The sequence below is a fragment of the Mastigoproctus giganteus genome, chromosome 12 (genome assembly GCF_048544385.1).
Source record: "Mastigoproctus giganteus isolate SK-2022 chromosome 12, ASM4854438v1, whole genome shotgun sequence".
Classification (NCBI taxonomy): Eukaryota; Metazoa; Arthropoda; class Arachnida; order Uropygi; family Thelyphonidae; genus Mastigoproctus; species Mastigoproctus giganteus.
The window spans coordinates 35,342,097-35,369,831 of NC_143586.1; the positions used below are offsets into that span (position 1 = coordinate 35,342,097).

The 27,735-nt window shown below is 36.8% G+C and overlaps 1 protein-coding gene across 2 annotated transcripts in view; it reads right to left on the reverse strand.

Moving 5' to 3' along the window:
* LOC150076877 (protein phosphatase 1 regulatory subunit 21) overlaps positions 1-27,735 on the reverse strand; it is a 371,714-nt gene that overhangs the window by 217,999 nt on the left and 125,980 nt on the right. For both annotated transcript variants that reach the window (XM_090386067.1, XM_090386066.1), the window contains one exon: positions 5,775-5,869. In XM_090386067.1, coding sequence (XP_090242193.1) covers positions 5,775-5,869 — 95 coding nt within the window. The remainder of the gene's footprint in view (positions 1-5,774; positions 5,870-27,735) is intronic.

Genomic DNA, 27,735 nt, shown 5'->3' on the forward strand with positions numbered 1-27,735 from the left:
ATTTAGAATATAATTTTAATCCAATTCAGATAAATCCATTTTAAAATTTAAAATATAGAACCAATTGTATAACAATTTAGCGGCACCCCCCCCCCCAGTAAGGTTCCAGTTCTGAGAAACATGAAATATCACCAAAAGAGACTAATCAAACTACTAAAACAATTGGTTTTATATTTTAAATTTTAAAACGGATTTATTTGAATTGGATTAAAATTAAAATTATATTCTAAATTATTTGGAGGCTTACGGCTACAGTTTCCTGTCTTGTTACCCCTTCTCTATCCTCCCAATTATGATTAATTGTTAGGTTTAAGTTAAATTTTCGCTCTACTGTTTTGCCATACTACGGGCATTTGTATTAATTTTTCAATACGTAATTTCAGTAATATGTATATATGGAATGTCGATTAGGTTGGACTTTATTTTGTAATTTGCACCATTTCTAAAATAATCCATGCTGACAATATAGACAAAAAAATCATTTTAAGTGTATTTGCTAAGTTCAATGTCAAACAATCACTTCAAGTAATAGGGGAATTTTAGAAACATCAGCATATATAAACAAATTTTCAGTTCATACTCAGGGATAACCATAAAGTCAAAGTAGTTCACAATATAGAAAGAATACAAGAAACAGAACCGTATTTAGTAATTATGGGCTTGAATCCTGATCACTCAAAGCATATCATTATTCTTCTCTTTCTTGGTGATTACTTAAAATTTTGTCTATGTATGTATTATATGTACCTTCATAATATGACTATGTACATAGACAGTACATAGTGAAATGCAAGCATATGGCATCGAAATGAAAATAAGAAACAATTTAATATTAAATGTAATATTTATTAGAAATTTCAAACAAATCTTTTAAACCAGCACCTTTGCTAGCAAAAAAACTTATCCCGCCAGTGCTATCACCAGTTTCGCTAAAGTGTTGATAAAGGAGTTTTGCCTTTTCACGAATGATGAGTGAACTTAACGGAATTTTATTTTGAGTTTGGTCTTCTATCCACAGATTTAAAGCTTTTTTCCATTTTTTCTAATTTAACATCACGAGTTACAGAGTAAATTTTTTAAGCAATTAGCGCGTTTTCATGGCCACTACGGCAGATTTTTTTTTCCAATTTTTTGATTGATCGTACCATTGATTCATTGATTTTATAATTTTTGCCTCTGAGGAGACACTTTCACCATTAGAAATTTTGTCTAATAACTCAATTTTATTCGCTAATGTCATCACGTTCTTTGATATTTTCACATTTCACATTCCCTTGTTATTTGTAGCCATATTTTTGTAGGGGTTAGAAAGAACTTGTCCACAATAAAGTCACTTTCTTCCGTTAACACACTCGAAAAAGTCTGTTTTACACTGCAAAAACGTAGATTTATCATTTCTGTAAACATATCATAAGCATATAAATTAAAAGAAAATGATGAAACCTTCCACGACAAGCGCATAACACATACTGAACAAGGATTAGCGAGAAACATCCACGCTCGCAATTTTGTCATCCCTCTCCCCCTACCCACTGAGCGCTGTTTTTGACGGGGAAAGATAATTTTAGTCATGCCCGTGTTTTTTTATGGCGGAAAATATTCACGGCGCTTTAAAATTCACATTTTTTTAGGTTTTATTTTATATTAAATCGGCGATCGCGAATACGTGAAACCGCGAATAGTGGGGGTTTACTGTATACTTATGCACCCTTGCATATGACCACTCAGCTATGGTGGCCTGAAATATGTGTAAAGCACCTATTGTCTTCACTATGCCTTTCCATCTGTCCACCCATCCTCATATAGTAACTCAACTCTGATTGGATGCATTTCATAAAATTTTATATTTGGCTCTATGAGAAAGATATGTCAAGCCATCCCGAATTTGATTAAAATTGGCATTATTAAAACAGATAGAAATCTGGCAAATATTTCTTTGTCCATCCATCCACCTGCATGTAATAACTGAAATCCGAAGTGAATGGATTTTCATGAAATTTTATATTTGACTCTTTTAGAAAGATTTGTCAACCATCCCACATTTCATTAAAATTGGACTGATTAAAATCTGATGATTATTATTTTTAGTCCACATATAATAACTGAACTCTCAGTGATGAATTTTCATGAAATTTTTTTTTTGGCTCTTTTAAAACAATTTGTTGAGCTGTTCCAAATTTGATTAAAATCAGACCAATAGAAATCCATCAATTAGTATTTCTTTTTTCTTTTCTTTCTTTCTCCATGTTTTATATTTAGTGCCATGATCCCATATTCACATAGGCTATCCCTAAACTGTAGCTGAAGAACTGGATATTATGTTTGTTACCTTGCAGTGACTGGAGAAATTAATGTTCTTTGTTCCTGCATAAAAGGGTTTTTTTTTTTTTTTTTTTTCTGCTACATATCACGAATATGTATTTGACTACCGATTACTCCCCCAATGGTATTCTCCACCTTGTTGCAGTGGGGGGGAGCTTGCATGTCCCGATGACCCAGAGAGCTAAGTCGGCAGTAGCTTAGGTACTGGTAGAGCCTCCCAAGCCAGACAAGTCAAAGGGTAGAGGCCAGACTAAGAGAGATGCCCTGGTTCTCCAGGTTGGGGGTTGCTGTAATGGGCTAGCTCCTCATTCAGTGTAAAAAATACACAAATGCTAAATGACCTACAAGTGAAAATGAAAACTTACTGCACTTTCGAAAACGACTCGGCAAATGGAAAAGGACAATGATTTTGGGATGCTGGAATATTCAAGGTCCTTCAAACTAAAAGAAACTTTTTTCTAGATGAACTGCAAAATTCAATTTAGATATTGTTGTGTTATCAGAGACAAAGAAAAAGGGATGTGGAGAGAAAATAATGGGAGAATACTACCATTCTTGGAGTGGAGTCAATAAGAGTGAAAGAGCAAGAGCAGGAGTTTCTAGTGCTGTTAAAAAGAAATTAGGACATAATATCAAAAACTGGAAATTTATTAATGAAAGAATGATCTCATTGGAATTGACAATGTATGGGGGAGAAATATGTATTTTGGGAATGTATGGCCCAAATAATGACATGGCTGATACCTTGAAGGATGAATTTTGGGAGGATCTGAGAGAACTAATAGAAAAAATCCCTAAGAACAAAGAGATATTTTTAATGAGAGATTTCAATGCAAGAGTAGGAACTGAACAAAACAGCAAAGTTATTAGAAGATTTGGAGAGAAAGAGAGGAATGACAATGGAGATAGACTATTCAATCTTTGTGACCAGTTTGACTTGAGAATAAACACATTTTTCCAACACAAGGATATCCATAAATATACTTGATTACAGGAGACAAGACAAGACAAATTAGATCAGTTATAGATTACATTATTTCAAAACATTCAGGGACAAATGTAGTGAAAGATGTCAGAGTTTATAGAGGAGCCATATGTGGATCTGACCATTTTCTTGTTAAAACAACACTGAGATGAAACTGGATTAAGAAAATAAGCATGGACAAGCAACAATGCAGGGAAGGAGAAATGCTACAAGTGGATCGATTTAACGTTGAACTGCTTCAGGATGACAGCATTAGAAACAACTTCACTCAGAGATTGGATGCTGCAATTAGCATAGAGATAAAAGGTAATACTGAAGAAATATACAAATATTTAAAAAATATTGTAAAAAAAAATAGCTCATGAAATCCTAGGCAAAAAGAAGACCCAAGGACCAAAAGAGACCTGGATTACAGAGAAAGTAAGAGCTGCTGTAGAGAAAAAGAAACTTGCATATCAGAAATGGTTGGGTGATATGAATGATGCATATAGGAACATTTATGTTGAAAAGAAGAAAATAGCCAATCAGTTGGTAGTAGAAGCGAAAAATGAAGAATGGGAAATGAAATGCATGAATCTTAATAGAAAATTGTGCTTCAAGCGATCAGCGGAATCGTGGAAGGTCCTTAAAGACTTGAGAAAACACAACGCTGGTTTGCAGTTAATACCTTTGAAAGACCAGATGAAGTACTATGAAGGACTTTTAAAAGAAGACCGGGAAGAGTTCAAGACGGTGGAGGATTTTGGTGTATAAGGACTTGGGCTTAAAAGTTTCTGTTAGGGAAGTGGAACTCTTGCTAAAGGAAGGAAGGAATGGCAAATCACCTGGACCTGGAGGAACTTCTGAAATACGGAGGAAGAGGAGTGGCTGTTCTGATACAAAAACTGTTAAATGGTATACTAGGAGGAGAAGAAATACCGAAAGAAATGACAACAGGATATATTACATCAATTTATAAGGGTGATCGGAAAAGCTGTTAAAATTACAGAAGAATATGCGTCCTGAACCCACTGTTAAAGATTCTTGGAAAATGGATCAGGAACCATTCAGAAGCCTGAAACGAGGTGTCAGAAGAACAAAGTGGTTTTTCAGCTGGAGGTCATGTATAGACCATATCTCAACAGTACAACAGATCTTGAAAAATGCCAATCGAAAGGAAAAGAAATCTTTGATTTTCATTGAAAAGGCATATGACAGTGTTCCAAGAAAACTCTTATGGGAATCACTGAAAGAGGCAAATATTGATGGACAACTGATTAACATTATTAAGACAATTTACAGGAATAATAGATGCAGGACTTCAAAAGGCTTATTATGAAGCTGTTGTATGTCACCCACACTTTTCAAAATTTGTATTGACATCTGCCTAAGATCCTGGTCAAAAAAATGTAATAAAATGGGATTGCCGATTAATAAGAACACCTATATTCACAATTTACTTTTGCAGACGATCAGGTGGTGACAGTACAAGACTTAAAAGACGCAGACTATGCGTGTTGTTAATTGCTTGAGGAATATAAACAATGGGGTCTAAAAATCAATTTAGACCCCATTGTTTTAGCAAGACTGAAATGTTGTCTTCAGGATCAGGTCACATTCTAAACATTGCAGGTTTTAAAATCAAACAGGTCGATAAATTCAAATATTTGGGATCAATCTTACAAAGTGATGGATCATCCTAAGCAGAGATCAATAAAAGAATTGCAGATGGCAGAAAGGCTACCAGCATGTTAAATTATGTTCTATGAAGCAGAAATATCCTAAAGAAAACAAAGAAACTTATATTTCAAACGATTGTACAAAGTCTTCTATTGAATAGAATGGAAAACAAATTGCTTTCCACAGAAATGGATTTTTGGAGACACTCAGCAAGAACTTCTAGAAGAGACAGAAAAAGGGGGAATGAAGACATAAAAGAGAAAATGGAAGTTAAAAAGAATATTACTGACACTATCAAAGAAAGGATTTTAACATGGTATGGACATATAAAAGGGATGCAAGAAACCAGATATCCAAAAGCTATCCTGGAATGGATACCTCATGGAAGAAGGAGAAGAGGAAGACCCAGGAAGACATGGATGAATGGAGTACAGGAGTGCATGACAACCCGAGGCTTAACCGACCAAGACACTGTGAACCACACTGTATGGCAGGAAAAAATTCCTACCAAAAAATAACTTGTAGGCTGAGGAAACCCAATGTAAATGGAAACACTCCTCTTGAAGAAGAAGACTACCTATTAACTAACTTGTGTTGAATAATGGGACAGTGCAACACTTTTGTTACAAAACAGCACAGGAAAGATGTGGGATTTTTGCATGTCAAATTGATTTGATTTTTTTTCCCCCCCATTTATAGCATTTTCCCTGCCATTTTATGATGGGTTATAAACTAGTGTATTATAATTAGCTATTTTTTTTATTATTTTACACTCATTTTTGATGATACACCTTAATTAAAAACTCACTTGAATCAATAAAAGGCACATTTTCTTGAAGAAGTTTAGTGGTCTGCTCTAACCTTGATCCCATATCCACTTGAAAGGCTTGTAATTCCAGTTGACTGCACAAAAAGGAACTCTGGTTAGCAAACTGTGACAATTGCCTTCTACATAATGAAAATTTTAAATATTAAAATAAGCAATACTCTTTTCAGAGAAAAACCAGTGGCTCTGTAAAATCTTGATAAAATTAAGGTTTTTTTAACAGCTTAATAAAAATTAAAATACTGAAAACATTGATAAATAGATTTTTATTCATCATAAACATCAAATTTTTTATGTAAAAAATTCTTTGTCCATCTTTGTCTAATTCAGGAAAAAGAGATTGAGATAACATTACAGCACAGACATGGCCACTGAGTGAATTATTATTAAGACAAAGGAAACTGATTGAAAAAGGAAACTGGTTACCTTCTACCTTTAATCTAAAGATGGCACTTGATAAGAGCTACCCATATATGTTCTACATGGGTAGCTCTTATCACGGGTCGGCAACCTTTTTTGAGTGAAGAGCCATTTTTGATCTAATTTTTTAAAAAAAGAGAATCCGAAGAGCCACACTTCAGCTCAAGCTGGGAAGAGGGAAGAGAGTTTTTTAAAAAACGGAATAGAGTGGGAAGGTTTTTTTATTAAAAACATATATACAATGGATTCTGGTTATTTGGGCCACTGGTTAATCGGGGCAGCCATTTATTTGGGACAAATCTTAAAGAACAGAACCCAATTGAGAAAATAGCCAGGGTTTACTTCGCTTAATTAGGACAATGTGCAATTTAATCAGGGCAGGAGACCGCCGTCAAGATTGCCCTATGATTGTCTCCAACCACACCATGTAGTTCGGTCGGATTTCTGGAGGTCACAACCATAAAACAATAAAATCAATTAGAAGCCCTGTTTATTGTGGGCTTTACTGTTAGTGCAATTATCATAAACAGATAGTAAACTCGATTTTGAGTTTGCGATAATACTCACAGCTGAAATTCTGTGAATTATTATGGTGAAATGTGTTTACACTTCCATGAAATCTTCAATCATATAAAAAAATAAAATTTTCAGAACCGTCTCTTCAATGCCTATTTTTTAAGCTTCATAACTTGTTACTCCGTTCTCACTTGCGCATATCGTGTTATTTGCAAGTTGTGTGTGTGCTGTGTTCTTTGTTAAAATTTTCACCCCCACCCACAAATGTTAGTGAACAGAAATATCAACTAGTTAGTATGTACATATTACAGTACTTATTAATTAAACTATGTAAGTAAGAGTAAATTTATTTTTATTTTCCTAACCTGTGGAAAATATTCTTCCGATTTTCACGTATCATTTAATTTTTTAATTGGTAAGGTAATAAAGTGTAAACTTGTGCTTAATATATCTTTACTTTTATAGCCTGTGGATAATATTCTTCCTATTTTTGCTTATTGCAATAGCTGTTTAATAGAATTAAAATTCAATTCAAAAACGTGAACACAATGACTGGCACTTACTACATGTCGTATAGTGAACGGTACTTTACTATGGTGAGTCCATCGTAACATGATTTGATTGTACAGAAAATCAACTGTAAAGCTGTATTTTTAACTATATACGCGAAGCTTTGCATAACTGGGGCAGCCCTTGATTGGGCCAAAATGCACTAGTCCCGATGTGTCCCAAATAAGCGGAATCAACCAAAATATTATTTATTAATACTGAAAAAATGTAACAAACATCTAATTAGGTTTGCTGCTGAACTTCTTGAGTGAGTCAATATCAGGCAAGTATGCCGTAATTTTCATCTTTAAAGATGCTGAGGGCCTCACATTGTTCAGATGGTTTCTTGAATTATTTTTAATATATTTCATGTTCAAAAATATTTGCCCACAGAAATACGTTGAACAAAAAACTGAGAGAAGTCCAACGTAAATATTTTCAAATTTATATACTTTCCGGTAAGCTACTCCACGCATCGAACATAATGGTCCTTGAGGTTGTCACAGACATTCTCTCTCTCTCAGCTATGCCATACAAGCTGTATGTGCTACCTGAGAGTCTAAAACGCTGATGGAACTGATATTCGGGTGACATTCAAGTCAAGTGGACCCAATTTTGGCGAACTCCAGATGGTTTGTGAAAGCCAAATCCTCTGCTTGCACCTTCACGATGGTGGGACTGTTAGTAACCCTGGGTATAACCTCCATACACATGCACACTGTGGATGACCACCCAGGTGTGAACCAAAGTAAGCAGGGTTCGAGGTGTGGCGCCCACATGGAGGAATGCCACACCTCACTCTGTGTTACCAGGCAATACTAGGTGGTAGATGACTCTCATCAACTGGTGAAATACCATCACTTTGCTTATTGGAGGCTTGAAGTGGTGGAACCCACGTTTAGTCTCCAGAGCTAAGTTCCGGTCAACCCTTTCCCATCTCTTCCATCATACAGTATGACTGATGGCTTTTGAGGTTATGATGAACAACACAGTGAGATTCAATCTCCCTTACATTTCAAGGGTACAGCTCTAAAACGATATTCGCAGGCCGGCCGCTAGTTAGTACACTGGACCGAACCTATTAGTAACTCTCTAGAAGGTTTTCGGATCAGCTAGTGTATAATATTGCTACCTCTACTCTGCCAGATAGTGTGGAGGGAGTCCGAGTAGTGAGTATGCAGGGAGCATTGTCAAGGCCATGTTATGTCAAGGATCCGAGTATATTCTTACCATGTGTACACCATATCCAAAAATTTAATTTCTTCATACAGCATGTCCTCCCAACTTTTTCTTACTATTGAATACACCACAAATTGTCAAACTAATAGAGTAAGCTTATCTGGGAAAAGATCTAAACCTCTCAAACACTTCCTAGTTCACTTCACAAATATACGTGGTCTCAATTCTAATCTCAACGATGTCCCTTTCCACTTGCAGTCAGCCAAACCCCATGTACTTTTTCTGACAGAATCTCAGTTATCAGTTGATTCAAACACTGCTCATCTCAATTGCCCAAATTATTCGCTGTATGATTCCTTTCGCCTCAAAGGTGGTACTTGTGCATATGCTCGTTCTGATATTCCCTGTCAGAGACTTGGTAATTTGGAATCTCCTCTTTTCGATCTTCTCTGGCTTACAATATCTCTACCTCATTGTGTAACTCCACTAATCAATTGGAGCTCTTTGATTTCCTCTGTTTGCAACTTGATTTTTTCCAGTCCATCTCTCCTAACAGTGAGGTAATTTTGCCTCGTGATTTTAACGTTCACAACTCCAGCTAGCTTCCGTTTTATAGTCACACCGACCGAGCTGGTCGAGATGCTGAGACATTTTCAATTACTAATGACCTTGCACAGATTGTTCATTTACCTACAAGAATACCGGACAATCCTAACCATGCAGCCAACACACTTGATCTTTTTCTCACAAACAAACCCTTCTAAGTACATGGTCGAAGTGAGTGGTCCTTTAGGCGCCTCAGATCACACCATGGTGATTGTCTCTTCTCCAATGGAGCCTTTATCTCATGGCTATTCCCAACATCATATTGTTTGGCATTACATTACATTACTGCGAAAGCAAAAATACGAGTAGGAGTGTGTTATAGGGCTAATGACTCGAATGAGTACAATGAACAATTGTACAGAAAAATAGAGTGGGCTAGTAAATCAGAATGTCTTATAATGGGGGATTTTAACTTCCCAGATATTGACTGGAACTTGTGGGTTGGTCACTCACACACTAGTAGGACGTTTTTGAATTTATTGGATGATTGTTTTCTGCAGCAGCATGTTCAAGAGGCAACCAGAGAGAGTAATACTCTTGATCTGGTTATCAGCAGTGATCATTCGTGTATTAAGAATTTGCATATAAAGGAACCACTAGGTGGCAGTGATCACAGTGTACTGATGTGGGATTTACTTAAAGATTTAATTATCATCAGGGGTAAAGGCAAGGGTTTTTGCTTCCATAAAGGTGAGTACAGTGGTCTCAGACAGTTTTTAAATTCTGTTCAGTGGGATCAACTGACGATGTTACCAACAGTAAATTCTAAGTGGGAAGCATTCAAGGAATTAATCGTGGATGCTACTAAAAGTTTCATACCTATTAAGAAATACTGTTCAAGGTTTAGGCCTAAATGGTTATCAAATGAACTAATGAGACTCATGACAGAGAAGAAAAATGCATGGGATGCATATAAATTATCAAGCGACTCAGAAGCCTAGGGCAGATATAAGCTAATCTGTAATCAGGTCACAAAGCAGGTTAGGCAGGAGAAGGCAGATTACAAGAAATCCTTGGCAAAAGATGCTAAGAAAAACAGCAAAGATTTCTTTACTTATATAAACTCTAAAAGGAAGGGGATGAATCTGATTGGTCCACTTGACATCCATGGTTCGACTGTTGACGATCCTGCTCAGAGAGCAAACAAACTGAATGAGTATTTTGCATCTACATTCACACATGAGGAATTATTAAGGTTTGAAATGGCAGAAGGTTATCAAATTGTAGCAGGATATTTAATGATTTTGTAATAACTGAGAGCAAAGTGGAGGAGAAATTGTTGAAGCTAAACATAAGAAAAGCACCTAGGGGTTGGATGGGATCTATCCAGTTATATTAAAGGAGGCGGCAAAGCAACTAAGCAAACCCTTAGCCATAATTATGAGAGCATCCTTGGACTCAGAGGAGGTTCCCACGGACTGGAGATGTGAAAATGTATCCCCAATTCACAAAGGGGAATCGAAGGGTGACACGAGTAATTACAGACCAGTTTAACTTCTGTTGCGGGTAAAATAATGGAGTCACTGGTTAAAGATGCATTACAGGATCATCTAGACAAGACTGCAGCAATAATTCAAACACAGCATGGGTTTGTTAAGGAAAAGTATTGTCTGACAAATTTGAATGGATATTATGATGTGGTTCCAAAGGAACTGGATGCAAAAAATAATTTTGATATAATATACTTGGATTTTAGCAAAGCTTTTGACACCGTTGCGCATGGAAAACTATTGTACAAATTGGAGCAGAATGGTATTAAGGGTAAGTTGCTACAATGGATAAAAGGATGGTTAAGTGGGAGAAGACACAGGGTGGTAATCAATGGGCGCTGCTCTTCATGGACTAATGTTATTAGTGGAGTCCCACAGGGTTCGGTGTTAGGTCCACTGTTGTTTTGTATATTTATCAATGATATTGATGAAGGTATATCAGGCTTAGTGTCGAAGTTTGCAGATGATACAAAGGTTGGCAGGGTTGTTAATGACAGTAATGGCAGTGTGCTAATGCAACAGGATCTAGATAATTTGGGCAGATGGGCTAAGAAGTGGCAACTGAAGTTTAACCTTGACAAATGCAAAGTACTGCATATGGGTAGAAGTAACCCGAGAGAAAAGTACCAACTGTGTGGTACTACACTTAATGTTATAGAAAATGAAAAAGACCTGGGAGTAATTGTGCAGTCAGATATGAAGTTTTCTGAGCAATGCAGACAGGCTGCCACAGCAGGTCATGGGGTTCTGTCAATGATATATAGGAATTTTGCTAGCAGGGAAAAGGAGGTGATTGTCCCTCTGTATAAGGCAATGGTCAGGCCAGGCCTTGAGTACTGCGTACAGGTCTGGAGGCCTCATTTTAGGAAGGATGTCAATTTGTTTAAAAGTGTACAGAGGAGGGCAACAAGATTGGTGAGGGGGAATAAAGGGTTCCTCCTACCAAGAGAGGCTTAAGTTCTGCAAATTTCAGTGGCTGGAAACTAGGCACCTGCGCGGTGATCTGATTGAGGTGTATAAGGCCTTGAATGGGTTGAGCACGCTGAATTCTGATGGGATCCTTCCACTTGTTCAGATTACGAACCTAAGGGGACATAAATTCAAATTAAGAAAGGACAGGTGTAGAATAGATGTGTGAAAGTTTGCTTTTAGCCAGTGGGTAGTTAATTGCTGGAACAAACTTCCATCTGTCGTTGTGGAAGTTGATAGGTTGAATAAATTTAAGGAGGAACTGGACAGTGGACAGGCATTTGGAGGGAATGGCGTGATTTTTTTTTTTTTTTTTTTGGCTGATGCTGCATAAACTCATACACTTGCTTTCTTGCATCACATGCCACTGCTATTACTACAAGAATGCAAAATGGGATGACCTGCGTGATTTCTTTTCTTCTTTTCCTTGGTCGGATTACTGTTTTATAACTTCTGATGTCAACGTTTGTTCAGATCGTGTCAGTGAAATTATTCTTGTAGGAATGGAATCCTTTGTTCCACACTCCACTTTAAAATCTTGTCCATTATCTAAACCATGGTTTTCCAATAAATGTGCTAAGGCTGTTCAACAGAAGAACGTTCCATATCGTAATAGCTTTTTTTCCAAATCTTCAGTTTCATTTTCTGCCTACACCAAAGCTCACAACAATTGAAAGCAGTTATTAATCAATCCAAACTAGATTTTGAACAGGCTAAGAGTAGAAAACTTGCTGCTTGCCCTAATGGTAGCCAAGCATTCTGGTCTCTTGCCATAGCTATTGGTCGCAACTTTTGCCCATCTCTGCTCCCACCTCTGTCAAAACCAGATGGTTCTGTTGTCACTTCAGCCAAGGATAAAGCTGACCTGCTAGCATCCCATTTTTCTTCCAACTCATGTATTAATGATCTTGGTAAAACACCTCCCACCATTCCCAACATGCTCCATTCAGTGCCTCCTGTAGTCTTCCGTGAAAAGGATGTCAGAAGTATTTTGACGAATCTTGATGCTAAGAAAGCTCCAGGTCCTGATGGTATTTCTCCACTTGTTCTCAATACCTGAACTTACTCCTATTCTTTTCCGCGTTTTTTTCACTTTCTTATTCCAAAGGTGTTTTTCCTTCTGCTTCAAAATTTGCTCATATCCAGCCAGTTCCTAAAAAGGGTTACAAATCCTTCCCATCCAATTATTGTCCCATTGCAATTACTTCTACTCTTTCTAAAGTAATGGAGAAATCAATTAACCGCGAACTCTTAAACTGCCTATAAACCTTCCGTCTGATCAATGATCGCCAGCATGGATTCCGTCAGTGTCGATCCACTGATGATGTTCTGGCTTATGTTACCCATTTATGGACAAATTCAATGGAAAAGTTCGGGGAAACACAAGCAGTTGCTCTTGATATCTCAAAGGCTTTCGATCGTGTTTGGCAAGAAGGTCTCCTTAACAAGCTTCCATCTTATGGTTTGCCAACTGTTTTTTGTAATTGGTTATCCAGTTTTCTCTCTGATTGCTCACTAAGGGTGATGGGTAGACGGTTCTCTGTCTTCTAACTTCTCCATTAATGCTGGTGTCCTACCAAGGTTCAGTTCTTTCCCCCACTCTTTTTCTCTTGTATATTAATGACCTTCAGCCATTGACTGGAAATCCTATCCATAGTTTTGCCGATGATAGCACATTGCATTCCACTTTCCATTTTGAGAAACCTTGCCCTGCTCAATCAGCTTCAATTTCTCGAATATCCGCTACCAATTCCTTAAAGGCCAATCTCCGGGTAATTGTCCGGTGGGGCAAAGACAACTTAGTTGATTTCAATCCTTCTAAAACTCAGTCTTGTCTAATATCTCACAAAAAAGGATTCTTCTGCTCCTATGATTATCTTTGGTGACACTCCAATTTCTAGGCAAAATGATATATCTCTTTTGGGGATTACCCCGACTTCTAATCTCTCTTGGCACAAGCATGCTACAAATATTGCTTCCTCTGCATCTAAAAAACTTGGTTTTCTCTTTCGCTCTCGACGTTACTTTTCTTCCAAACAGCTGTTCACTCTGTACAAATCAGAAACCGCCCTACCATGGAATATTGTTCCCACATCTGGGGCGGAGCCCCCAAAACCTCTCTCAGGCTTCTAGATTCCATTCAGAAGAGGGCAGTTAGGTTAATTAATGACTCCTATCTAACAGTCTCTCCACTCGCTGTCTCATAGATGTACTGTTTCTGTTGCATACCTTTTCTACAGATACTTCCATGAGCACTGGTCTTCTGAATTGGCTTCTATAATTCTCGCTCTCTCTTTCAAAACAGTCCGAACATTTACTGTCCAATTTCAAACTCACAGAATCAACTTTTCATCTTCCTCTTTTTTTTCATTCAACTGCTGTTTTCTTGAACAACCTTCCTTCGTGCGTATTTCCTGAAAATTACAGTCTACAGAAGTTCAAGTCTAATGTCAACAAATATCTTCTTTCGTCTTCTCAACCTCCAACCCAAGCACAGTACTAAGTACTATAGGTTCTAATACCTCTCGTGTTTGAGGTTTTCATAAAAAAAAAAAAAAAAAAAAAAAACACAATTTGGTCTTGTTTTTTCAGCTCATCTATCACTGTCCATTTGTGTAGAATTGCAAGACCAGCTTTTTGTCTTTCCAAATCCTCAATTTCAGTTTTAAGGCATTTTAGTTTTGCACTCCAACATGTCCTTGATTTTTAAGTCCTCTAACTCCATTTTAAATTGTGCTTCATGTGGGCTAAAAGTTAGAGAGCCACAGTTACATGTTCAAATAGCCATAGACTGATGAATCCTGCAATACAGTATGATTAGAATTGTGAGTTAACTGCTGTTTCAATTGTCTTACTGTAACAGATAAAAGTTAGCTAAAAGTTAATCCAAGAACTAAGGCCATTGTACTGATTACTCTTAGTAATGATATGTGAATTTATAAAGATATGAACTGGATATTTTTTTTTTTTTTTTTTGTTTTTGGTCAAAGTACTAGTAGCAGCAGTATGAAATTATAACCCTCACCTGGAGCACTGAAATTAAATGTAGGGAAAAGTAAAAGCATCAGAAACTCCACTCACCCTTTTTATGTGGTTAGTTTTATTTCACACTGGACTACAGCTCCAGCTGATGAGGGCTTGGTGAGACAAGGACACCGGTGAGGCAGAGGAGACATTTTGCCAAGGACACTCCTTTCGCAAAGGGACTGACAAAATATATGGCTAATGACACAAAAATACATACTTTAAAAAAAATGGAGTAAAAAAATTAAATATATCTGTTTTCAAACTGATCAACATTAAAAATATATATCTGCTTTTAAATGGATCAACATTTAATCCTTAACCCAGGTGTGCCAAATTTCTAATCAACCCATGTTACCCAATAAAGGGTTAAAGGAGTGGGTAGACCAATTGTTAAAAGGAATGGACAAAAGAACGGGTAAATGTAAAATAAATTTTACCTACTGTTTTGCACTTTCTTTCTCCATATGACTGGCTCACGGTTAAAAATATATTTATCTGCCATGTTATCCATTTTTTGAGTATGTATTTCCATGTGTCAATAAGTGATTTTTTAAACTCCACTGCTGCACAAATATATTCCTTACCTCGTCTCAACAAAGTCCTTACCAACTATAGCCAAATGCAGAACAAAAACAAAGCTCATAAAAAGGTGAGTGGAGTTTATGCTTTCAGTTTCCCCTACATTTAAGTTATATATAACAATAATTATTCTTAGAAATAACTATATGATAAATAAGAACACTTGTATCACAAGGAAAAGTAAAAGTATAATAATCACATCATTGAATATTATTTTTAATCAAGTTAGTAAAGAATTAACCTGAATATCCAGGTTCTACCCAAATTTTTAATCAGTTTAGAAAATATAATTAACTTGAATATTCAGGTTAATTATATTTGTGATTTGTACTGTTGGTAGCTCTTAAATATTCTTTTAATTGATATGTGAGACTGATGGCGTCATAGAGACAGCATTACAGGAATTCACTGAAAAAGTAGTACAGAAAGTACATGAAATGTCTGAGCATAATCTACAATTCTTTAAGAAATTAAAAACAAATTACTCTCCATGCATTTATGAAGAAAAGTAACATCGAGAGATAAGAGAAAGACCTTTTTAGAAGAAAAATATCACTGATATATTTTTTTTCATATAGAGAAGGAAATGTGAGATATTAGTAGTGGCAATATCATGTAAGAAAGTGAGCTTAAATAGCAGCCAAAAAAAAAAAAAAAAAGAAAAAAAGTCACCCACTTTGTTTGCCCATCCCTTCTAATAATTTCTCCAAATTTTTCACACCTTTAAATTTATTCAGACTGCCTACCTACTTCCATAACACTAGGTGGAAATTTCTTTAACACTAAACTTCAGCCAGAGAGTAACTGATTACACTTTAGCTGATGACAAATTTCTACATATCTACTCTACAACCATTGTTTTCCAATTTAAATTTACACCCCCTTGTGTATCTGTGTGTGCATCTCTTCCGAGAAAGAGCAAGAATAATGTCAACATTTAGGATACTAAACTGATTTAAAGCCGTCACACATCAATCAGACTGCCTCACAATGCCTGGTTTTCAGACACTGCATTTTTACAGAATTTAAGTTTTTCTTGATAAGAGTACTCTTTTGTGTCTCCACTAATCTTGTTGCTCTTCTCTACATCAGATTGGATCTGGTGCAGAGAAGAGCAATAAGTAGAGTAATTGGGCTAAAATAAGGTTTCCAAACCAGTAGGCAGTATTAAGATGCAACCTTTGCCTTACTGCCTGACATCTTTGTCCCTACAGGCATAATTCCCGAATATCATTGACAGAACTACATGATCTGCCCTAACAGCCTGTCTAAACTGCTCAGAGAACTCCATGTCAGATTATACCACCCACCTAAGGGATTCCTATACCTGAAGATTCTTAATACATGGTGAATCACTGCTGATAAAAAGGTCAAGAACATTGCTTTATCTTGCTTCTTTAACATTTTGGCTTATACAGGAGAGCCTGGATGTCTACTTTCTGCAGCCATCCAGTCTCTCCTGTTATGAAGTGCAGGCCACATTGAGAAAAATTTTATACCATGAGCCCTACAACAATCTCTCCATGGCTGAAATGACTACAAGACACTTTGTGTACTCTCTCTCCTATCATGCCTTGGATTCCAGATACTCTCAAATTTGGTCCTAACTCATGATTTTTCCCTCAATGTCCCCTCATACTTTTTTACGTAAATCCACAGATGGCCCATATTAATATCATTAATACCTACATGTACAACAATATCACCTTTTTTGCTCTTAAGATGATAAACTATTCTACAAATCATTAACTTTTGCCCCTGGCACATACTCCACCTATCCTTTTTGAATAATATATTTCCCTGACAAGAAGGATAATACATTTCCCTTGAAGAGTCACCAATAATTGTTTTTCACATGGTTCCACCATTACATCTAATGCATGAGGCAGGCTCTAATCTTGAGTTGGATACTTGAGCACTTGATGGGTCCCATTTTTATTCCTTTAAAGGAAACAATTCTTTCCTTAGAGCACTCAAATTCATTCATCAAAATGCCAAATTTCTACTTAATTACCTTGATTTCTTTGCATAAAAAAAAAACCATCTCTGTAGCTCAGCTACAATCTGCTACATTCAGTGCTGCATATGTGTTGCACAAAGTGCAAGTGATAGGTCTCTGATCATAGGAGAATTGCCCCCAGCAATTCCCACCACCCCTCTCCAGCTAATCATATTCATTCATTCTCTCTCTCTCTCTCTCTCTCTCTCTCTCTCTCTCTCTCTCTCTCTCTCTCTCTCTCTCTCTCTCCATAAGGTCTTATACTTAAGGAAACAGCAACTCCAAAAATTGATTAGGTTGAATTAAACAGTAGAAGAAGAAGAAGAAGAAGAAAAGGATTTGGAAGTTATGATATGATCACACTAAGTTGTCTGAGAGTGTAGCCAGGCAGCAAGAATGGCCTCTCCTAGCGTTAATTTATTGAACATTTGCTTGTGGAGATAGGAAGATCATTATCTCACTGTAAAAGGTAATTGTAAGACTGCACTTGGAATACTATATTCAAATATGGAGAATGCACCTAAAAAAGACACTGAGCTTCCTGAAAGAATTCAAACACAGACAATACGTCTAGCAAGATTAGCAATAAGGCACCCACATGAGAAAAAAATTTTCAAATAAATGAGCTACACAGCTTGGTAACAAAGAACCTCAGAGGAGACCTGACTGAAGTGTATAGGGCTCTGAAAGGAGAAAGTAAAGAGAATGAGGGTGAAAATTTCTATCATTATAAATAATTACAGAAATAGGTGCCATAAATTTAAATTACAGGAGAAGAGGTTTAGACTGTATTGCATGATCATTTAGCTAATGGGTTATTTATTATTGGAACTAGTGGACCTCACAGGTAGTTTTGCTGACAGTTTGAAGAAATTCAAAGGTCAGCTAGATAGGCACCATGAGAAAGGAGTGAGAAAGGAGTCAAAGACAATTTATTTTTTATTTATTGTTTTTTTATTAATTATTTATTTTATTTTTGGCTGGTGCAGCCAAAGCTCAGGCTTTCTCACACCATGTGACTAATATAAATACTACACTACAACTACACTATTCTCATTTACTATAGCAATATAGTATATGTATGTATTACATTAAAAAAATTTATAATATTAATTACACATCTACATTTATAACATTTATAATATTAATTACACATCTACATTTATAACATTTATAATATTAATTACATAAAAAGAATTATTAAAGATTTATACTCGTTTCTTGTACCAGAAACAAGTATAAATCTTTATTATTAAAGATTTATACTTGTTTCTGGTACAATGAATACAATGGCAGCAAATTCTCTCCTCCTCCTTTGCCTATTGCTATTTTTGGAATTACTTGCCCAAACAAGAAAAAATTTCTAATATTTAATCAATTCAATATAAAAAATAACTTCGCAAATTTGAAAAAAATATCAAAAATTTTTTTTTTAACTATAAAATAACTATAAATTTTTGAATATAAAAGAGTCTACTTAATCGAGCTGAAATTGCGAAAACCACAGTAGTTGGCACATGCACTAGAAGTCATGGTTATCACCAGTAAAGATGTGTGTTCTTTATACAAAAATCTGAGTACACAAATCTTCATGAAGCTTTGTTTGGGAGCAGTAGGTTTTTTTGAGGGAAATAAAACAACAGTGTAAAATCTTTAAATATGAGCCACATGTTTCAGCAACTTAGTTTCCCAGCTAATACTAATTGAACTCTGGCTTCATTGCTACACTCAAACTTCTATCGATTTTTATAGAACAGAGTTTTGTGGTCTCTTTTCACAACATTCTAGCACTAGGCTATCATTAAAAAATTACATTTTCAGTGAAAGAATAAAAAATCATTTATGAGTGAAAATTAATGATTTTAAATAAGAATGCAAGATACCCATATCAGAATAAAATTTAACCATTCAAATATATATACTCATGACAATGCAATAGCCATATCAATTAGGGACAAATGGACAAGCCTAGAACACTTTTTGATGCAAAACAGCTCTGGTTGGAATTAGAGACTCATATAGCAAATGGAAATTTCTAAACAACAGCCTGGGTGAGGGGTTTACCTGCACAAGGAAAAAAACTTGAATGAAAGACATCCTGTTATGCTGATGTTAAGCAGAAATGGCCACAACAACTTGATTATATCACCCAGAGACTAGTATGCATGATTTTCACTTGTAAAAAAATGAAAAGATTGAAAGTAAAAAGCTAAATATCCCCTTATGCCAATGTTTATAATATGACAGTATTCAGTGTATACTTTGCTAATGAATAAGTTCAGTGTGCTCTAAAAATTCTGTGAATAATGCCACCAGAGTTCATACAAAACATGGCCATAACATGTACAAAAGGTGAACCAGGTCCAGCAGCAGGAATTTGTCATGCAGTCCCTCATTGAGGTACAAGACAACTGTGGAAAACATGGCTACTAAATATAATGGGAAAACTAACCCAAATGGATAGAAATAAGATATTCATATAAAATTATTTGTTTCAGTTCAATACTTTCAAAAAGTAAACACAAAAGTTCACCTATCAAATAAGCATATCAGCAAATAAAGTAACAAAAAAAATTGTTTGGCAGTCAACTGGTGCAATGCCCATAGGATAGAATTTTCTCATCATGGTCTGTGCTCGTTAACAGGAGAGACTGCTTCTACAGGTGAGATACGCTTAAACAGAAAGCATGCAAGAATATCTGCTGATGCTTTCAAGGCAGTGTTAGGTGTGCCAGAAAACAGATAGCTTGGGGGAATACACAGACTAATAGATTAAAAATAGCTGCAGACAGAGATTAAAATGATTCTTGAACTACTTATACTGGAATGAGCAGCAGCCTGGAGAGCAAGATGCAGGAAATTTCAAGGACTGCTGGGAGTCATCAGGAAACAAGTAAATAGATGGGCTGGGCTGGGCAGGTTAGGGTTACTAAGAGAATGAGCAAGTGTGCATATACTTACATGTATACCAATGCTAGGAGCCAAGTAAATGATGAATTTGAAGTGCTGGTCAAGTCATCAAATGCAGGCATTGTGGGGATATCAGAGACATGGTATTAATCAGATATAAAGGATGCAGAATTTTAATATGAGTATAATATATACAGAAAGGACAGACAGGATGGGAGAGGAGAAGGGGTTATGAATTAATTAATAATAATAAAATCTAATGCAGTACATCCAGTTGACATGGGTGGACAGTGCAATGGGGAGTCAGTTTGGTGTGACATTAGTGCTGGGAAAACAAAAATGAGAGTAGGAATGTATTATATGCCGAATAATTGTGATGAGTACAACAAACAACTGTACAGAGAAACAAAGTAGGCCAGTAAATCAGAATGTCTTATAATGGGGGAATTTTAATTTTCCAGATATTGACTGGAACTTGTAGTAGTAGTAGTAGTGGCATGTAATGCAAGAAAGCAAGTGTATGAGCTTATGCAACATCAGCCAAAAAAAAAAAAAAAATCACACCATTGCCTCCAAATGCCTATCCAGTTCCTGCTTAAATTTATTCAACCTATCAACTCCGACAACGACAGATGGAAGTTTGTTCCAGCAATTAACCACCCGCTGGCTAAAGGCAAATTTCCACACATCTATTCTACATCTGTCTTTTCTTAATTTGAATTTATGCCCCCTTAGGTTCGTAATCTGAACAAGTGGAAGGATCCCATCAGAATTCAGCATGCTCAACCCATTCAAAGCTTTATACACCTCAATCAGATCACCGCGCAGGTGCCTAGTCTCCAGCCACTGCAATTTTCAGAACTTAAGCCTCTCTTGGTAAGAGGATCCCTTCATTCCCCTCACCAATCTTGTCGTCCTTCTCTGTACACACTCAAGTAAATCTACATCCTTCCTAAAATGACACCTCCAGACCTGTACGCAGTACTCAAGGCGTGGCCTGACCATTGCCTTATATAAAGGGATAATCACCTCCTTTTCCCTTCTAGCAAAATTCCTATATATCATTGACAAAATCCCATGACCTGCCCTGGCAGCCTGTCTGCATTGCTCAGAAAACTTCATATCTGACTGCACAATTACTCCCAGGTCTTTTTCATTTTCTATCACCTTAAGTGTAGTACCACACAGTTGGTATGTTTCTCTCGGGTTACTTCTACCCATATGCAGTACTTTGCATTTGTCAAGGTTAAACTTCAGTTGCCACTTCTTAGCCCATCTGCCCAAATTATCTAGATCCTGTTGCAGTAGCACACTGCCATTACTGTCATTAACAACCCTGCCAACCTTTGTATCATCTGCAAACTTCGACATTAAGCCTGATATACCTTCATCAATATCATTGATAAATATACAAAACAACAGTGGACCCAACACCGAACCCTGTGGGACTCCACTAATAACATTAGTCCACGAAGAGCAGCGCCCATTGATTACCATCCTCTGTCTTCTCCCACTTAACCATCCTTTTATCCATTGTACAAACTTACCCTTAATACCATTCTGCTCCAATTTGTACAATAGTCTTCCATGTGCAACAGTGTCAAAAGCTTTCCTGAAATCCAAATTTATGATATCAAAATTATTTTTTGCATCCAGTTCCTTTGTAACCACATCATAATATCCTATCAAATTTGTCAGACAAGACTTTCCCTTAACAAACCCATGCTGTGTCTGAATTATTGCTGCAGTCTTGTCTAGATGATCCTGCAATGCATCTTTAACCAGTGACTCCATTATTTTACCCAGAACAGAAGTTAAACTAACTGGTTTGTAATTACTCGTGTCACCCTTCGATTCCCCTTTGTGAATTGGGGATACATTTGCACATCTCCAGTCCGTGGGAACCTCCCCGAGTCCAAGGATGCTCTCATAATTATGGCTAAGGGTTTGCTTAGTTGCTTTGCCGCCTCCTTTAATATAACTGGAAAAATCCCATCCACCCCAGGTGCTTTTCTTATGTTTAACTTCAACAATTTCTCCTTCACTTTGCTTTCAGTTATTACAAAATCATTAAGTATCCTGCTACAATTTGATAACCTTCTGCCATTTTCAAACCTTAATAATTCCTCATGTGTGAATGTAGATGCAAAATACTCATTCAGTTTGTTTGCTATCTGAGCAGGATCATCAACAGTCGAACCATCGATGTCAAATGGACCAATCAGATTCACCCCCTTCCTTTTAGAGTTTATATATGTAAACAAATCCTTGCTGTTTTTCTTAGCATCTTTTGCCAAGGATTTCTCGTAATCTGCCTTCGCCTGCATAACCTCCTTTGTCACCGGACGGACACACACTAGCAAGACTTTTATGAATTTATTGGATGATGCCTCTCTAACATGCTGCTGTAGAAAACAGCAGCATGTTAGAGAGACAACAAGAGTAATACTCTTGATCTGAATATTGGCAGTGATCATTCAAAATTAAGAATCTGCAGATAATAGAACCACTAGGTGGCAGTGATCAAAATATATTGATTGGGATTTACTTAAAGACGTAGCTACCATCAAAGGTAAAGAGAAGGGTTTTTGCTTTCATAAAGATGACTACAGCGGTCTCAGACAGTTTTTAAATTCTATATAGAGCGACCAACTGATGATGTTACCATCAGAAAATTGTAAATGGGAAGCATTGAAGGAATTAATCATAGAAGCTACTAGGGTTTTCATACCAACTGAGAAATACTGTTCAAAGTTTAGGCCTACATTGATGTCATATGAACTAATGAGACTTGTAGAAGAGAAGAAAAATGCATGGGATGCATATAAATTAGTCTGTAATCAAGTCACAAAGGAGGAGAGGCAAGCTAAAGCATATTACAAGAAATCTTTGGAAAAGGATTCATTCAAAAACAGTAAAGACATCTTTATTTATGTCTTTACTGTTTTTGAATGAATCCTTTTATTTATGTAAACACTAGAAGGAAGGGGACGAATCTAATTGGTCCATTTGATATTGATGGTTCAACTGTTGATAATCCTACTACAAACTGAATGAGTATTTGCATCTACATTCACACATGAGGAAATCTTTAGGGAAGTGAAGGCCAGAAGTTTATCAAACTCTAACAAGGAACTGAATGATTTTGTAATAACTGAGAGCAAATTGGAAGTAAAATTGTTGAAGTTAAACATAAGAAAGGTACCTGGGGGTGGATGGATCAAATCCAATTATATTTAAGTGTGGCAGTGAAGGAAGTAAGCAAACCCACAGCCATAATTATGAGAACAACCTTGGATTCAGGGAAGGCCCCACAGACTGAAGGTGTGCAAATGTATTGCCAATTCACAAACAGGGGGATCAAAGGGTGACACGAGTAATTACAGACCTGTTAGTTTAACTTCTGTTCTAGGATAAATAATGGAATCACTGGATAAAGAAGTAATGTAGGATTATCTAGACATGACTGCCACTATACTTAGCATTAGCAAAGGCACATGATGCAAGAAAGCAAGCTTATATAGCATCAGCCAAAAAAAAAAAAAAAACACCCTTATTTCACCCATCCGATACTCACTACGAACGTTTGTCAAGTTCTGCCTTGAATCTATTTAAGCTATCAACTTCTACAACGACAGATGGAAGTTTGTTCCAGCAATCAACCACTCGCTGGCTAAAGGCGAACTTCCGCACATCTATCCTACAACCGTCTTTCCTCAATTTACTTAATACATAGCATGGGTTTATTAAGTGGAAATCTTGTCTGACCAATTTGACTGGATACAAACGATGTGGTCACAAAGGAACTCGATGCATAAAATAATTTGGTATCATAAACTTGGATTTCAGAAAATAATTTGGTATCATAAACTTGGATTTCAGAAAATCTTTTGATACATTGCTCATAAAAGTGCTGCTGTACAAATTGGAGCACTTTAACATTGATGGCAAGTTACTGCTATGGATAAAGGAATGGTTGAGTGGGGGGGGAGAGAGAGAGAGAGAGAGAGAGAGAGAGAGAGAGAGAGAGAGAGAGAGAGAGAGAGAGAGAGAGAGAGAGAGAGAGAGAGTAATCAATGGATACTGCTCTTAGTGGATTAATATTATTAGTAGAATCCCTCAGGTTTCGGTGTTGGGCCCACTGTCGATTTCTGTATTTAGCAACGATATTGATGAAAGCATATCAGATTTTTTTGATATACTTGCATCCTGCCAGCCTCTGTATCATCTGCAAAGCATATCAGATTTGCAGATGATACAGAGGTTGGCAGGGTGGGTAATGGCAGTAATGATGGTAGGCTACAGCTACAGGATCTAGAGAAATGACAACTGAAGTTTAACCTTGACAAATGAAATGTACTGCATATTGTTAGCAATAACCCAAGAGAAAAGTACCAACTGTGTGGTACCACACTCAGGGTAGTGGAAAATGAAAAAGACCTGAGAGTAATTGTACATTCAGATAAGGAGTTCTCTGAGCAGTGCAGACAGACTGCCAGGCCAGCTCATGCAGTTTTGTCGATGATATACCATCTGTCATATATCTGTCAATGATATACCAGAGCCAACTACCATCAACTGCAGTGAGCAGTCAGAGGGAAAACTGAATACCAAATTACAAAAAACAGGTGGCAAACCATAAGATGGAATTTATTTAAAAGACATTCATGCCAAACACAATCAAAAGCCTTTTAAATGTTAAGAGCAATTAGCATTAGTAGAGGCATATGATGCAAGAAAGCAAGCTTATTCAGCATCAGCCAAAAAAAAAAAAAAACAACCACTACTCCCATTTCACCCATCCGTTCGTTCGAAATACCTGTCCAGTTGAGCCTTAAATTTATTTAGGCTATCAACTTCAACAACAAACGATGGGAGTCTATTCCACAAACCAACTGCCCGCTGGCAATTTCTTGAGTTTCACCAAACTTTTCCATTGAATCTGTCCACAGATGGGTAACATAAGCCAGTTATCACCAGTGGATCAACACTTACAAAATCCATACTGGAGATCACTGATCAGATGGAAGATTTCTAGATATGGGAGTTAGTGGTTAATGGATTTCTCCATTTCATTAAAAAGAGTAGAAGTGCAATGAGACATTAACTGGATGGGAGGGATTTGTCACCATTTTAGGAACTGGCTGGATACGAGCAAATTTCCAAACAAAAAGGAAAACAAAAGTGGAATAAGAAATTGAAAAAAAAGGCGATGCAGAACAGGAGCTTAGGAGCAACGGTTTTGAGAACAAGTGAAGAAATATCATCAGGCCCTGGCACTTTCTTGGCATCAAGTCTGTTCAAAATTCTTCTGATATCCTTTTGATGAAAGACCACAGGAGGCCCTAAATGGAGTACTTGGGATTGGGAGGAGGTGGTTTAACAAGATAATGAGTTAAAAGAAAAGCATGATGCTAGCAGGTTAGCTTTACCATAGGTGGCAATAGAACTGTCTGGTTTTGACAGAGGGAAGAACTGAGATGGGCAAAAGTTGTGGCCAATAGCTTTGGAAAGACACCAGAATGCTTGTCGGCCGTTTGGAAAAGAAGCAAATTTTCTACTCTTAGCCTGTTCAAAATCTAGTTTGGACTGATTACTAACTGCTTTACATTTGTTGTGAGTTTTGGTGTAGGCAGAAAATGAATGTGAATATTTGGATGCAAGCCAATTGCGATATGCAACATTAATCTTGTACAGACAATGCACATTTATTGGAAAACAAAGGTTTAGATAAAGGACGAGATTTTAAGGTGGTGTGTAGAATAAAGGATTTCATCCCTGCAAGAATAATTTCACCGACACAATCTGAACAAATGGTGACATCATCAATCATTATCATCATCAGCCATTTTCAATCCACTGCAGGATTGAAAATGGCTCTCCAGCAACTTTCCAGTTCCTTCTGTTTTGTGCAATGGCCATCCATTTACTGCCCACGAAATCTTGGATTTCATCTTTCCATCTCCATTGTTGTCTTCCTGGTTTTCTTTTAGCTCCTCTTGGGTACCATTATGTTATTTTCTTAGTTCATCTCTCATCATGACTTTGAGCTCCATATACTGGCCAAATCCATTTTAGTTCTTTAGTTTTGATAAGATCCTTTCTTGAGTTTGCTGCCTAATCCATGTATTTCTCTTCTTATCCAACAGTCTGATTCCTAATATAATTTGTTCCATTCTGTGTAGTTTTCAGCTTCTCTTCCATTCCAAAAGAATGGAAGAGAAGTTTCACTTCCATAAGTTGGTATAGCAAGTACAGATAAGGGCAACAAAATTGGTGAAAGGAACAAAAGGGTGCTCTTACAAAGAAAGGGTTAAGTTCTGCAAATTGCAGCATTTGGAGACTAGGCACCTGCAAGGTGTCAGATTGAGATGTATAAGATCTCAAATGGTTTGAGCAGGCTCAATGCTGATGGGATTCTTCTGCTTGCTCAGATTAAGAACATGAGGGGGCATAGATTCAAATTGAGGAAAGACGGTGCGGAAGTTTGCCTTTGGCCAGCAGGTAGTTGATTGCTGGAACAGGCCTCCATCTGTTGTTGTGGAAGTTGATAAGTTTGTCTAGTTTAGCTTTAAATAAATTTAAGGCTGAAAGACAAACATTTAGAGTGACTGGATGGGTGAAATAGGAAGGCTTTCTTTTTTTTTTTTTTTTTGCTGATGCTGTATAAGCTTGCTTTCTTGTATCATATGCCTTAACTAATGCTAATACTAATGTCTGGTGGGGAATATACATTGGTTCATAATTTTACGTTTCAGATGAATTGGTATATTGCTCCTCAATATGTGACTATATTTCCTGAATGCTATCCACTCGAAATTTATTCTTCTCTTGACTTCCAGCCATTTATCATTATTACAGCTAATGACTTGTCCAAGATACAAACAATCATGAAATTTTGCATTCTTGTAATGCTAAACAACAGAAGGTTGAGAATGGCTATGAAAGAATCTCTCCATTCCAGAAGAGATCATCACCAAATTGTGATCTGAAGTGCCTAGAGGCCCACTCAACTCAGCCATACTCAAAAAGGGTTGTTTGTGAGAAAAAGATGGTGCTGACTGTGTGGTAAGGATTGTCTTGTAATCTGGTAGTTAAATGAAATCTGTGCAAAGTCATTAGTAATTGAAAAAGCCTTAGCATCTCAATCAGCTGAGCCTGTGTGACTTGAGAACAGAAAACAGCTGAATTTGTGAACATTAAAATCGCCAAGGAAAATTACCTCAATGTAAGGAAAGTCGGACTGGAAAAAGTCAAGTTTCAAAGAGAGAAAGTTAAAGAATTCCAAGTGATCAGTGGAGTTGGGAGAATGATAGAGGAAACAGATGAATTTGGCAGAATGTCACAGAGAGATTTTAAACCACAGAAGATTAAAAAGAGGAGATTCCAAATCACTAAATCTCTGACAGGAAATATCAGATCAGACAGTGCAAGTACCACCTTTGAAGCAAAGGGTGGTACGTGATCCGGAAGCCTCCTTGAGAGTTACCAATAGGTTCGGTAGGTTGGACTACCTAGCAGCCAGTCTGCAAACACTGCTTTAGAGCAGTACCCTCAAAATGTAAGGAAGACCGGATCTCACCATAATGCTCAACAAACCTCAAAAGACATCGATCACACTGCATGATGGGAGATATGGAGTGATGGGGGATTACTAGAGCTTTGCTCTGGAGACTAAATATGAGTTCCACCACTTCAA